Source organism: Lycium ferocissimum, chromosome 11 (genome assembly GCF_029784015.1).
Source record: "Lycium ferocissimum isolate CSIRO_LF1 chromosome 11, AGI_CSIRO_Lferr_CH_V1, whole genome shotgun sequence".
Taxonomy (NCBI): Eukaryota; Viridiplantae; Streptophyta; class Magnoliopsida; order Solanales; family Solanaceae; genus Lycium; species Lycium ferocissimum.
This window is the reverse complement of record NC_081352.1, coordinates 42,716,386-42,730,744: the sequence shown is the minus strand read 5'-3', so window position 1 is coordinate 42,730,744 and position 14,359 is coordinate 42,716,386. Positions and strand designations below refer to the sequence as shown.

The 14,359-nt window shown below is 37.3% G+C and overlaps 2 protein-coding genes across 2 annotated transcripts; both read left to right on the top strand.

Moving 5' to 3' along the window:
- Positions 1–3,508: 3,508 nt before the first annotated feature.
- On the top strand, positions 3,509–7,806 carry LOC132038367 (receptor-like protein EIX1). The gene is made up of 4 exons (XM_059429044.1): positions 3,509–3,521; positions 6,269–6,508; positions 6,818–7,044; positions 7,174–7,806. Exons 1-4 carry the CDS (start codon positions 3,509–3,511, stop codon positions 7,804–7,806), a joined length of 1,113 nt encoding a protein of 370 aa, XP_059285027.1.
- A 94-nt stretch (positions 7,807–7,900) lies between these two features.
- On the top strand, positions 7,901–8,536 carry LOC132038366 (receptor-like protein EIX2). The gene has a single exon (XM_059429042.1). The coding sequence runs from the start codon at positions 7,901–7,903 to the stop codon at positions 8,534–8,536; it is 636 nt and encodes a 211-aa protein (XP_059285025.1).
- The last annotated feature ends 5,823 nt before the right edge of the window (positions 8,537–14,359 follow it).

Below are 14,359 nucleotides of genomic sequence, written 5' to 3'. Positions count from 1 at the left end.
TCCTTGGTTTCGATAGCAAAATAGTCACTCATTTTAGAGTTACATCAAAAACTTTCCTAAACTATCACTGTTTTACTTTGATTTTTACCTAAATTATGAACTACGTTGTTCTCATAGTAGAATGTCCCCTGAAGTGCCATGTGGCAGTAAGGTGGTGTTAATTAGGGGTGGGCATAAATCACTGAAAATCGGAATTAATCTAAATGAAACGTAATTTACCGTCTATCAAATTTGATTCGTCTTTGGATCAAGTTTTATAAGCTCGCATTTGAAATCTACTTACATATTGATTACCGAATTCTAAACGGACGTTGTACATACCGAACCAAATACAACGCCCACCCTAATGAACTATTTTACATATATATGGGTAACATTAACGAGTGGTTTGGATGTCTTGATTGATTTCCGATGTCAAATTCATAATGTTGGGGCTTGAGAGTGGAGATTTGATCTCTAGATGTGATTTCTCTAAAAGCTTAACATGTCAAATGTTGGACATTATCAATATATCTTGTCAAAATATATTTTCCTTCAATACACAATTATGCGGATTACCATACTGAGATTTACCGCATCGAAGTTCGATTTATCAGATAGAATCGAACTTTGCAAGTTTGAAATTTGATATCTATTTTCAATTATCGATTCGAGAATGGAACGTTTTTAAGAATGTATATCATCTGTTAATCCTGTCGATAATTTGAAGTATTGATGTAACAAAGTTGTTAAAACTTTGCAAAAGAAAATAAGTTATATAGTGGGGGGTATCAATTGAATTGCACTTGGAAATGGAGAGTCACAATCACACTCTTATCCTTTACATGCTCCCCTATTCTCGACCACTTGTTCTGTCCGGTTTTTTAAAACGGAAAAGGGTTAAGAATCACATTAGAAAATGAGTTAACAATGTCTCTCTCTATTTATTGGATTAAATTTGCTTCTTCTACCTACCTATTGGATCAAAATTGCACTTAACGCTAATTTAAGCCTAAAACTGCTTCTCCTTTTAGCAAAAATTGATTTGGAATATCTGAATTTTGTAATTAAATCACTACCAAAAAAAAAAAAGATAATTTAAGGTTGAAAGTTGAATTAAGCGGGGTTTTAGGAGTAAAAACCCCCGCAAAGCAAGTAACTTTCCCCAAATTACCCTTTTTTTGTAGGGAATATGTGACATTATTTTTATTGGTCCACATGCAATTAGACCCAAATCCATTCACAATCCAATCCAACAACAACAACAATAACATGCCCAATGTAATCGCATAAGTGAAGTTTGGAGAGTATATAGCGTACGCAGACCTTACCCTACTTTCCGATGTGCCGCATAAGCAAGAAAGCCAATAGATCTTGAATAGTCTGTAAGAAAGGACTTAGGAAGAGGATTTGACTATAGTATCAAATCCACATATAAATCTTGTACGCAAGTTGACACGGTTTTCGCTTTAAAAAAAATTGCTCCATTTAATGTGACATCCGTCAACATTTTTTATATAGAGGTTGTTCCGATACCTCGCCTAAAATAAAAGCAAATACCGCGAGTTCAAAACGGAATAACGACAATGGGAAGGAAAAAAAAAGCATGTTAAAGCAATCTAAAAAAATGAATAGTAGCTACAACAGAATAATACGAAAGTCGAAGTACAAAAAGTTGTAGAATAACAGAAAATGAAGGACTAGTATGTAAGGCGGGCAATACTCATTACCTACTAGGCTTTTTTCTAATTCATGTGCTCCTCCTCAAGTCTGTCTAATGTCATGTAAGATGGTAGTTGTTATATGTTGCTGTCAATCACCTCTCCTCAGTACTTCTTCCAACAATTCAATCCATTAACCCAAACTCATCTTTGAAAGCCTCTTGACACTTCTTCCTCTTCATCCAACATAGGACCCCTTACAAATAGAATTGTTAGCGACCGAATATAACAAAGGTTGACTCAGCTACTGCCTAATTCGTGTCAATGTGTTACTCCTCCGTCCCATAATAAGTGTCACCTGAACAAATTTTTTTTGTCGTAATAAGTGTCGCGCTTGAAACCAATCCAAATTAACTAGCTTTTTTCCAATTCTACCCTGTAGCTTAATAAAGTAATATCTAAATGATGATTGAAAAATCCACATAAGTAACTTGGTATTGTTAGATTAAATATGCTCCAAAGGTTCTTTTTGTCGTACTCTAATCAAAAGTGTAAAATATATATAGGGGTAATTTAGTAAACTTCCATTCGCATTATTGGTTTTAATATGCGTGTTTTTTGGTACCTCACTTGTTAGAGGCAGAGGGTAATATATTACTTGTACCATTTACAATTGAAATCGTCTAACTGTATATTAGTTAAATCCTTATATAAAAAATTACCTAGCAAAGAGTATATCACACTCCATTTTCCCATCCTTGTGCCAACTGCCAAGGCTAACTTAACATTTACTTTCATGTTCATGATGATTCCAGTTGTAATTGCAGCTATTGAAGTTGATGCTCAGCAGCAATCCTCCAACATAACCTTAGTTCTAGACTTTAACCGAACCAAAATACCCAACACTCATTCCAAATACTTTTCAAATTCTATCCTTTTCTGGTCGACCTTCCATATGACATCAGGATGATCGCGAATAACCACAGTTAAAGACTCTACATTTCTTGCTTTTGCAGCAGAATGCAGCAATCTTACCTTTTCCACTAGCTCTTTCAGGAAATGAGTTGGTGGGAGAAATTCCTGCAGAAATCACTTTTCTTGTGGGTTCGCTTGGTTTGAACCTGTCAAGAAACAATTTAACGGGCAGTATTCCTCTGAAGATTGGTCAATTAAGGGCAATAAATTTCCTGGACTTATCCCTAAACGGACTTTCAGGGAAAATTCCTACTAGCTTTTCACAGTTAAGTCATCTAGGAGTCTTGAACTTGTCCTATAACAACTTGTCAGATATAATCCCCGTAGACACTCAATTGCAGACCTTCAACTCCTCATCCTACATTGGAAATCCTGGACTATGTGGCTCTCCACTAACGAAAGCTTGCTCTGGTGACGAACTACCTCATGATCCAAAGTTGAATGGTGACAGTGAAGAACAATATGAGGATGAGTTCATTAGTGCAGGATTTTATATTGGTGTAGGGATTGGCTTCGTTTTTGGATTTTGAGGTGTCTGTTTTGCTTTGATCCTAAATAGAACGTGGAAATATGCCCAATTCAGATTCTTGGATAACTTTTGAAAGAATTAGTTTGTAATAGCACAAAATAAGTGTAATAATTTTCTTTTCCGTGTCATCTACTACATTTTCTTATTCTTAAAAAGATTGGGTTTATTTAAATGCTGTCATAGGGAGGTATTTTACAATAGCGGAATTTCGTGCTTACTTGAATTCATTTGATAAGCATTGTACACCACAGGATCATTTCTGGAGCACAGTCTTGATATATTTGTACTGCATAATTGATTTTCTCTAACTTTCTGAACTGCCTGCCACAAGTCTACTTCAGTGTTGATGAATTGTTAGATAGCAATGGGAATCCCAGGTCAGTAAACCATGTGGCAACGCAGATGATCTGATCACATTAAAGGAGCAACTGCTACCCATTCTCAGGTTACAAAGAAAGAATCTCTTCTGTAAGCAAGCCAATCCTATATCTTTTCTGTTTCGTGTTACAGGAGACGTATTTAAGACTATTTTTCTTTTCCAATCATGCACAAAAAAGCTCACATTGTCTTTTTCATCGTTTGCACTGCATTATATCAATCTTTTAAACTTTCTATAGTAGCCAGTCGCTGTGATATCCCGTGTGCTTGCAGGAAAATTCTTCTAACTTCTAGATGTTTGCTTCCCAACGCATCAGCCTCAGCAAAAACTTCTTTTGTGCATAAGAGGGATTCTCACAGTGTAAAATGTTTTTATAAATTCCTACTTCTCCAAGATCTTTTCAGCTTCTTCAACATCATCCAATATGATGAATGAACTTATCGTGTCATCAATAGCCAATGTTGTTAGTCATCCCTTTTTATTGTAAAGAATACAAATTGACTAAATGTCGTTTATCTCAGACAAACTTGCATACATACTGAGGAGAAAGCAATTTCCATTTCCAATGGAAGTTTATCCATGCGCTCTATGTTAGATGCTCTAGAAAAGGCATTCAGCCATATGTAGAACATGACATCCTTCGGTGCTCTTCTATTCAGAAAGCCATCAGAGAAGCACATGAGAAAGGCCAAAATTCTTAGCATGAAAAAGCAAAGTACCGATTGCTATGGACACACGTGCGTTGCACGTATCCAAACACTAGTTTCACATTATTTGCAATTGATGATTATAATTAAGCTCAAGTACTTCCACCGTCTAAATTGGACAACCAAAAAAAAAGAAAACAGTGAGTCTGAAATTGCTCACAAATGAGTTCACAACACCTACCACTCTACTTTGTCCCCACCTCTTCTTTTGCTAGACTTATTTGACTTGACAGAAGAATCAACTTCTCTTCCACAAGACTAGCTAACAATTGGAACCTGAGGAGAAATTCATAAACTTTGTGGAGCTGATGTGAGTATTACTCCACCAAAGAAGTCAGCAAAGAGGGCCATCTCTCAAAGGCTTCAAGAACCATGTCAATCACCAAAACCTTTTTACTAGCAGAGAACATATTTTGAATATCACAGAAAAGGGGTTTACTTTTCTCTTTTGACTATGGTTACCAGTAAGAGTGTATAAAACGCCAGTGATTTATCACATGGGGAAAAAAACTTATCATAGTAACTAAAAGATATTAAGTTGTTATATTTTTGTTGTGCTTGACGTTTTCATTGTGATCTCTTATTTCTCAATTTTGGTGTTGTGTTCAATAAAGAGATTGATGGGAAAATCAAGTTGCATTACTTTTATATAGTTTTTAAATAGTATTTAACGTACAATGCGAATATAACATAGTGTCACTGGAGTGCCTAAATGTAATCCACTTTCAGCTTTCTTCTGAATGAAACTTATGCCAAATTGCTCATGGAGTAGTATTATTTTATAGTACCAAATTTCACCTAAATAAGAATATTAATACTAGCGATACCTGAATATAATCAACCTCCTATTATATTTTCATTAACAGAACAATCTCTGACTTGTAATCATAACAAAAGTATATTACAGATTTAAACAGTTGATACTAGACTAGCTAGTGGATAACTTTGTTTTTTCTTCCTCAAGAAATTGTGGATGCCAAACCAAAAGATTCCATAAGTTGTTAAAAAGCTTTTTCTTCTTCTTTTAGTTACTTTTTAGTGGAAAAGGTCTAGCATTGGAGCTCTACCATGGATTTTGCAATGGCTGATAACATGCAGGCGGCCTGAGATATGCAAGTGTAACAGTCCCTACCTTGTCCAGGGGCGTAGTTAAGTTTAATAAAGCGGTTCAATTGAATTATCTTCATCAATATTGTAAACCAGGCAAATAAGGTGCACCTTCGGTTTGTGGTTTTCCACCTCTTGCTTGTTTTTGGTCCAAAGATTAAATTCTTAATGATAGTTGGCTGTATTCGCCAACTTTTTGCAATAATACCTTGGGCCATGGTGGGAGTAACCGCATTTTATATGTTTTGGATCTATTTCTTACCTTTGATAGTCATTTAAATATTCATTTTCAAAATTATGGTGGAAAACAAAAAAAAAACAAAAAAAAAACAAAACTTTTTATTCAATTTTCTGTGGGGTAAAAATGGAGTTAAGAAGATATCTTGTTTCTTAACAATGAATAATAATGAAAGTAATTTTTTTCCACAAATACTATAAATATTCAATTGACAAAAATGGAAGAAAAATGAGACGATCTTTGATGACTATCACTCATTTTGAGCATAAAGGGATTTATTCAATAAAAAAATTCTGATGTATCAAATTGTTGAATCCTCTGGATTTCTCTTATAGCGTAGTGGCAAATATGTGGTAAAAACTTGTGCTAGGTCACTAGTTTGAATCCCAGTGTGACATTTAGCAGTATTTGCTTTTGAATTCCTCATTAGAAGCAAGAGTCTTCTAGTCATGCCCAAAAAAGTGGTTATTTTAGTCTGCTTCATTGACTTTGACTTCCTGTAACAGACTATAAGTTAAGTAGTACTAGTGATTTGAGTGGTTTATATTTTCTGATTTATTGTTGTCTAAGCTGTATTTTTGCTCAATATTCTGAAGATGAGTGTTGCTGAAAGGTTCATTCAATAGATTGTTGTGTTTGACATTTTCTTGACCATCTTTATGAGTATCAGTTTTGGATTTGTATTCAATTTAGAATTTGGAGATGAGAAAATCAAGTGCGTTCAGAAAGAGAAAGAAGCTCTTCTCAGGTTGAAAGGGGAGTTTTTGGACGTTCCTGGTCGAATTTCTTCTTGGGGAAATGAAGGATACAAACAATATTGTTGCAGATGGAGAGGCGTCGATTGTGATGATCAAACCTGTAATGTCATCAAACTTGATCTCTGTGGGCCTTCCACCAGTTCCCTTCCATATTTTCGTGTTGAGCCATGGCAAGGTATGATAAGTCCTTCCTAGCAAGAGTTGAAGCAATTAAAGTATTTGGATCTTAGTTACAATCAAATTTTAGGAGGTATACCAGACTTTCTTGGTTCTCTGAGTAAGTTGGAATACCTCAACTTATCTTGTGTTGGTCTGACGACGGCACTTTCTTCTAAACTTGGCAACCTTTCTAGCTAAAACACCCTTGATCTAAGCCGTAACACTTTCCTATCTGTGAATAACCTCGAGTTGATTTCGCGTCTTCATCGATTGAGATACCTTGCCATGGGTTATGTTAATCTAAGTAATGCAACTGATTGGTTAGAAACAATGCTCAAGCTACCATTCCTTCAAGTCTTGAGCTTGCCTGGTTCTAAGCTCTCTCCTCCCGTCCCTTCCGTGTTACCTTCCAGTAATTCTTTGATGTCTGTCTCAACCCTTGATCTCTCTTCTAATAATCTGAGTACTTCTATATACACTTGGATGTATAATTTCAGCAATCTAACTCACCTTGATCTCTCTGGTAATGCTTTAGATGGTCGTACTCCCGATGTATTTGGGAACATGTTGTCTGTTGCTCATCTAAATCTTTCTCAAAACTCTCTTCAAGGTGCAATTCCTGATTTTTTTTTGGAAATATGCAATCCCTGAAAGACCTTGATCTTTCTGGCAATGTGCTAGGAGGTTGGTTTCCCTAGATACCTTGGGAACAATATTAATTTGAAGTTGTTACGAGTGTTTTCTCATAGATTAGATGGACAGCTTCTTGAGATAATGAAAAACTTGTCATGCATGATAGATTCTCTAGAGTACCTGAACCTACAAGCGAATTGGATTGATGGTTCACTGTCTGAGATTGTAGCAAACTTTACATCTTTGAGAGAACTGAGGCTCGGACGTAATAAGTTGAATGAATCCATCCCCAAAGTTGTTGGAGAACTTCCAAGTCTTATTATTTTGGATTTTTCTTGGAATGAAATTGTGGGATCAGTCCCCGATCTTTTTCTGCCATCCTTATTGAGGGAATTATATCTTTCCCATAATCAGTTGAGTGGTTTAACTAAGTTTATAGGGCACCTTCCCAAACTTGAGAAGTTGTACCTTGATTCCAATCAGTTTGAAGGCACAATATCTGAAGTTGATCTGTTCAAACTCGTTCAATTGCGAGAGATAGATCTCTCTTTCAATGCTCAACTACATATTCGAATCAGTTCAAATTGGATTCCCCCATTTCAACTAAATGTCATTCGTCTAGCAAACTGTAAATTGGGTCCTCACTTCCCAAACGGGCAGCGGACCCAGAGTAGTTTCTGAGCTTGATTTATCAGCCTCTGGAATTACGGGTCACATGCCTAGTTGGTTTTGGGACCAACCTGCTCTCCAATCCTTAAACCTTTCTTACAATAATATGAGTGGAACTATACTAGATTTCTCAAGAAAGATGAGTGCTCTTCTTCTCTTAGATTTGAGTGCAAACAGTTTCAGCGGTCCAGTACCGCAACTTCCTACTGAAGTGACAACATTGGATCTCTCTAGAAATAAGCTTTCTAGGAACATCTCCTTCACTTACGACAATTTTGATTCCTTGGGTTATCTTGACCTCTCAGATAACCTCTTTGCCAAAGAGCTTCCTCATTGCTGGAAGCTTAGCTCACTTGTGCGCCTTAATTTAGCCAATAATAATTTCTCAGGGGAGATACCTAGTTCAATTGGATTATCAAAGGATATGCAAATGTTGCAGCTTCGAAATAATCATTTTATTGGGGAACTACCCCAGTCCCTGGAGAAATGCAAATATTTGAGATTTATAGATGTTGGGGAAAACAACTTGTCTGGTGAAATTCCAGCATGGATTGGAAATACCTTAGCTTATATCAGTGTTGTTATCTTAAGGTCCAACAGGTTTAGTGGAAGCATACCTTCAAGCATATGCCAGTTGACAAGGATTCAAATCCTGGACATCTCTCAAAATAAGATCTCTGGGACTTTACCGAAGTGCATCAACAACCTCACTACGTTGACGGAAGAAGAGAGTCCAAAATGAAAAATCACCACTTGGTACTTCTGCTCTTACATTAAAGGTGGTGTCACTCTCTCAATAAATACGTTATATGATGCGAGTGCATATTTGATGTGGAAGGAAGAGAATTTGAGTACAGCAGTACACTTGGATTAGTGAAAACCATAGATCTTTCAGGAAATGAGTTAGTGGGAGAAATTCCTGCAGAGATCACTTCTCTAGTGGGTTTGTGTAATGACCCGTTTTGTCGTTACCGTGATTATTCTGTTTTTTTCCCTCGTTGACCCGTTCCTGAGTCTCGTTAGAACTATTTTGACCCAAGGAGATAGTTGGCATGACTTCAACATGGCATCCATGTCAGGCTTTAGAATATTTTTCGGAAATATTGGGCTTTAAGCGAAAATGGTTCGACTCAAAAGTTGACTTTGAGTAGAACGGACCCTTCTTCAAAAAATCTGTCGATTCCAAGAGGTCCTGATGATCATTTCTAATTGATTGATGGGAATAGTTTGGTTCCCAATGCACTCAGTTGCGTTTTGGGACTTGGGTTGAAAAAGTTGATAATTAGGCCATCGGGGGTTGACTCGGTCAACTAGGCCTACGATGGAATTCCGAGGCTACGAGTGCGTTTGTAGTGCATTTTTATGTATATCCGTAAATTTGGTTTGTGTCGGGAGGTTCCGGTGATGCTTCGAGTGGTTAATTTCAAGTTTGGAAGACACCGGAATTTTCGTGTACCGTGACCGCCATAGCGGTAGGTGACCGTATAGCGGCAGGCTTTCTAATTTAAAAGTCTCCAAAAACCCTTATTTCCTCCCATAACTTCTATTATATTTTCTTACCACCTCGAGGCGACTTGAGGGGTTTATGGTCAGAATTCTCTTGGAAGTAAGTTCCCTACTTCTAATCTCTTCCATTTTCTTTCCTGAGTAAGAATCCATGCTAGAAATTCCTAGAATCAAAGAGGGTTTTTATGAGTTTTCTTCCTAATGGGCTCTTGCCTTTGAAATCTTGTATTATTGGCTGGGTTAGATTCATTAAGCATGAATTTGATGATTATAAACTATATAAACATGTTTCTTCCATTTCAAGAGGTAAAATTGTGGGATTAAAGTTAGGGTTCTTAGACCCAAATTTGGGGGTTTTCTTAATATGATGATTTTGAGAATTAATTGAGTATTCCTATGATTAAAGTAATGAGTTTTGACCTTTTAGTATTGAATTTGGTATTTTGGTCATAAAATTTCCGTTTTCCCCTTGGGACCCGTTTTTCCTAAATGAAGGGTTGGAATTTAACCCGAATAGAAAGTAGCCAATATGGATATCATTATTCATGATTTCTTACACAGAATTCATATGTGATAGAATTTGATTATTTGGAGACGCTTCGAAAGACAAGGCAACAAGGGTTCGGCACCTATTCGGTTTGCCTGCGTGAGTTATGGCTTCCCTTCGGTAGACTCGTTAGTTTCCCCATATTTGCATTAGAAGGAACGAGAATGTGCATGTGTAGGAAATCGGAGATTTGAGATGGAATCCTAGGACGGTATTGTTGTGTGACTTGTTTGTTCGGGCTTGTGGCCTGTAGATTCCTTAGGTTTGTTTAATGTGGTTTTTCTTGAATATCGGTGGCTTTGTGTGACTTGGGAGTAGCGGACGAAACTTATTTTTGTGCCTAATGATGAAAATTTCCTGTAATATGTGATTACTTATGTTATGCCATTAATAGTGAATCCAGTGGATAAATAGGAGGATAAAATGTATTAACAATTGTGATTAAGTCCCAAATGAGTTGTGATGAGGGATTTTGAGTGTACGGTGAGATTCGTGTTCTAAGCTAATAGGCTGATTTAAAGAAGTGGTAATAATGTTTATCGACTGATTGACCTATTGTGTGTTGTGACTAGCCACCCTGTTATGTTGTGTTTGATTGTTCTATTGTGTTGGCTTGATACCATGAGTTGTTGATAGAGATTAGATCCCGTTATCCGTCTTGGTTCGGATATATTATTGGCATACCCACTGTTTTTTTTTTTAATCAATTTCCCAGTAGCTGGGTATTCCATTCAAACCAAAATAGACATCCATTTACATAGAGGTGGATTAACATCCTTGCCTCCCACTTTGAACTGCTGCACATAATTATCCTACTATAAAGGTTTAAAAAAGAGCCTCTCGCAGCCAGCTAATTATTAGGCTTCTACAGGGTGGAGGTACCAGAAGTTATGTTTTCTATGTTTGAGTCTAAAAAAGGGTATTTGAAGTTGATCCATTCTATACGGTCCCCTAGTACTCTGTGGCAACTCTTCCAAAGCAAAAAAATTGTGATCTTGATTGTTGATGCTCCATTTTGCCAAGGCATCCGCTACTTGATTAGCTTCCCGATAACAATATTGAAATTGACAGTTAATCCGTTGAGCCATTCCTTGTGCTTCGGTGATGATACTCTTCAGGTGCCAAGGTGGATTCAAAATCCCTTTTAACATGTTAATGATTAGTAAGGAATCCCTTTCTAAGATTAGATTGTTGATGCCATTTTGAGTACACCATTTTATTCCTTGTAGAGCAGCCATAGCTTCTGCACTATTACTACTCTCGTAGCCCAAAAGAGAAGCAAAAGCCATAATTATTTCACCGTTTAAATCCCGACAAATACCACCTGCCCCTGCTGTCCCATTTCTGATTTTGCTACATCGGTATTTAGCTTGAACCACTGATCTTCAGGTCTGATCCATCTTACCATCTTGCTTTCAATTTTTGGTACCAGATTCATGATCTGCTCGCATATGACAAGCCAGTCACAACCAGTCTCTATCACTCTTAAGCTTGGATAATATCCATTTAAGATGCGACAGAATCTGATACTTCATTCTCTTTACCGAGATCTTGGTATAGCCATATCTTTCAGCGCACTTGGCTTTCCAAATTTCGCAACAAACCACCATGGGAGTCGTTTCTAACAAAATTTTGTGAATGGAATTTTTAGGTTTGAGGTTCCACCAATCCCTCAAAAAGGTTCTAATTTGCGTATCTTCCCATCTAATTCCCAAAGGGCTTCCAAAAAATTTCGAGGGAGTAGAGGCTATGTATGATACATTATTGGCGTACCCCATTATTGATACTTGTGATATTGAAGTTGGTTGTTGATGTTGATACACGCGTTGCATACATTCTCACTCATTCATGATGTACGGCCGATGCCGGTGATGATCCGGTATCGTTGATTGAGCCCCCGGTATTTTGATAAACTATTTTACTTGAGGGATTGTGAGAAGGCCGATGTCCAGAGGTTCAATTTCGGAATCATTGATTGTGTGAAACGTATATTTCACGGCACTCTTTACTTCGAGTGATCACAGATGGCCGATGTCCGATGATCTACCCGCACGCATCGAATACATGGCCGATTCCGACGATATCCCGAAATCGTTATAGCGCATGGACTGCGGGTCCCCAGCAGTGGCGTGAGACTCCCCCGCAGACCAGGTGCTTCAGGGTCCCGGTCGTCCGTCGGGAAAAGATCCGGACGGGTGGTACTTAGACTTCGCGAGTCACACCGGGTTGTGTTACCGAGACACGTCGATATTTTCGTCCGAACATGCGTACACCTCATTTGCATGGCATGGCATTACATTGCATTGATACATCTTGCATTGCATTGCATTATGGCTTGTTTGAGATAATTTGGTGTTTACTTGTGATGATTGGATCCGAATTGATTCATTCGAGACTTGACACATTTGGGATTAGATGCTTTACTTAGGCAATGACGTGTACTTAGATATGGATTTATTGATTGAACTTATTGAGGTATCCCATAGACTATCCGTAAGATTAGTTATATGTTTGGTCTCTATGTGATGTAGGATAACGGGTGTCTTAATGATGAGTTGACTATAAGACTGAACGATCGACTTAATGACATGTGATTCTGAGATCGTTGTGAGCTTGACTGGTGAATTATTAGAGTGAAATTAAAGCTTAAGGGTATTGATAAAAAGTGTATAGTAGATAGACGTATGACTTGATTGGATTGTTACTACTAGTCTAGACCAGGTCGTGGGAACTTGAAGAGAGTCCTTATCTATTTAACGGTTGTAAATATTTTCCATATTAAAGTTTATTAAGCAATTGATTTCCGCCGTTAATTATCTTTACTTGATTATTGTGTATTGATTGAGGGTTCGCCTACCGAGGAGGGAAAGGTAGGTGCCCGTGCGATCCTAATTTGGGTTGTGACAGTTTGCATGGTTTGAACCTGTCAAGAAACAATTTAACCGACAATATCCTCTGAAGATTGATTAATTAAGGGAAATAAATTTCCTTGACTAATCTATAAATGGACTTTCAGGGAAAATTCCTACTTTCACAGTTAAGTCACCCGGGAGTCTTGAACTTGTCATATAACAATCTGTCAGGTAGAATCCCTTTAGACACTCAATCAAAGACCTTCAACTCATCATCCTACATTGGGAACCCCAGACTTTGTGACTCTCCGCTAACAGAAGCTTGCCCTGGCGACAAACTGCCTTAAGATCCAAAGTTGAATGCTGAAAGTGAAGAGGAGCGGCATGAGGACGTCGAGTTCATCAGTGTCGGATTTTATATTAGTATGGGGATTGGCTTCGTTTTCGGATTTTGGGGTGTCTGTTTTGCCTTGATCCTAAACAGAACGTGGAGATATGCCCTATTCTTATATAACAGCACAAAATAAATGTTAGAATTTTTTCTTCCGTGTCATATGCTACTCATTTTCTTATTTTTAAGATCTGCTTTAGATGTTAAAAACTAGGTTCATTTGAATACTATCATCTATGTTACAATATTGAATTCCTGAACTTTCGTGCTTGATTGAAATCCATTTGATGTGCATTATATACCACAGTGTCGCGCAGTCTTGAAATATTTGTAATGTACAATTGATTTGTTCCCAGAGTGAGTATGTTCTTGTTGTTAATTAATTTGTTCTAACTTTCAAGACTTCCACAATTTTGCTCCTATGCTGATTATTAGACACTTTATAACCCATAAATTATGCTCACTGCATAAATCTTTTATTGGTGATCAATTCAGAAATCTACATCAGAGCAGCAATAAGAAAGGTAATAACTCTTGGCATGAACCTAATATGAGAAATAATTATTAAAGTGAGGTTATAGACAAATAATCCAAGTATTAAAATGGGCCACGCTAACACGTGGTCACCCGACTAAATCTCGCCAGACATGTATATAATCCATAAACATATCTAATATTAACTAAATGAACACATGCTCAAACTGACCGAATGGAGCATTGGCTAAGTGCTACCCTTAATCCCTTAAGGTTGTGGGATCGAACCCTACTAAATGCACTTTTGCGTCTTTTTAAAAAAAAAAGATATTCTATGGTGGACTCATTCTCTTGAAATCCTAGATTGATATTCTATGGTGGACTCATTCTCTTGAAATCCTAGATTCGCCTCTTGTTATAGGGGTTAGTCCTGCTCCATGGATGCATGAGCTGACAAAGAATAACTAAATAGATCTGGCAAAACCTTTGATCCATATGGTAAGAGTGGAAATAAGGAACCAGTTTGGTAAAGTTGAGACTTTTGATTAAAAAAATTGAGTATGAAACAATGCAAGACTTTTGCTCTCAGTGCAAAATACAAGGACACTCTACTGAAAAATGCAAGTTTGTGCAACCTGCGCAACATCAAGACAGAGGCCAAACCTCTAAAAATGGTACGGAAAGAAATGCTAACCAGGGGACTCAAAAGAACAACAGAAGACACAACACTCAAGGAAACAAGGTTCAAGAAAAGAATATAGAACAAATTACTACAAAAAATGCAGGGGCACAAGA

Coding starts and splice junctions, on each gene's coding strand:
- LOC132038367 (XM_059429044.1), top strand. Junction 6,509..6,817: donor TCGTGTTGAGCCATGGCAAG/GTATGATAAGTC, acceptor CTGATTGGTTAG/AAACAATGCTCAAGCTACCA. Junction 7,045..7,173: donor TAGATGGTCGTACTCCCGAT/GTATTTGGGAAC, acceptor GCAATGTGCTAG/GAGGTTGGTTTCCCTAGATA.
- LOC132038366 (XM_059429042.1), top strand. CDS start 7,901: ATGAGTGGAACTATACTAGATTTCTCAAGAAAGATGAGTGCTCTTCTT.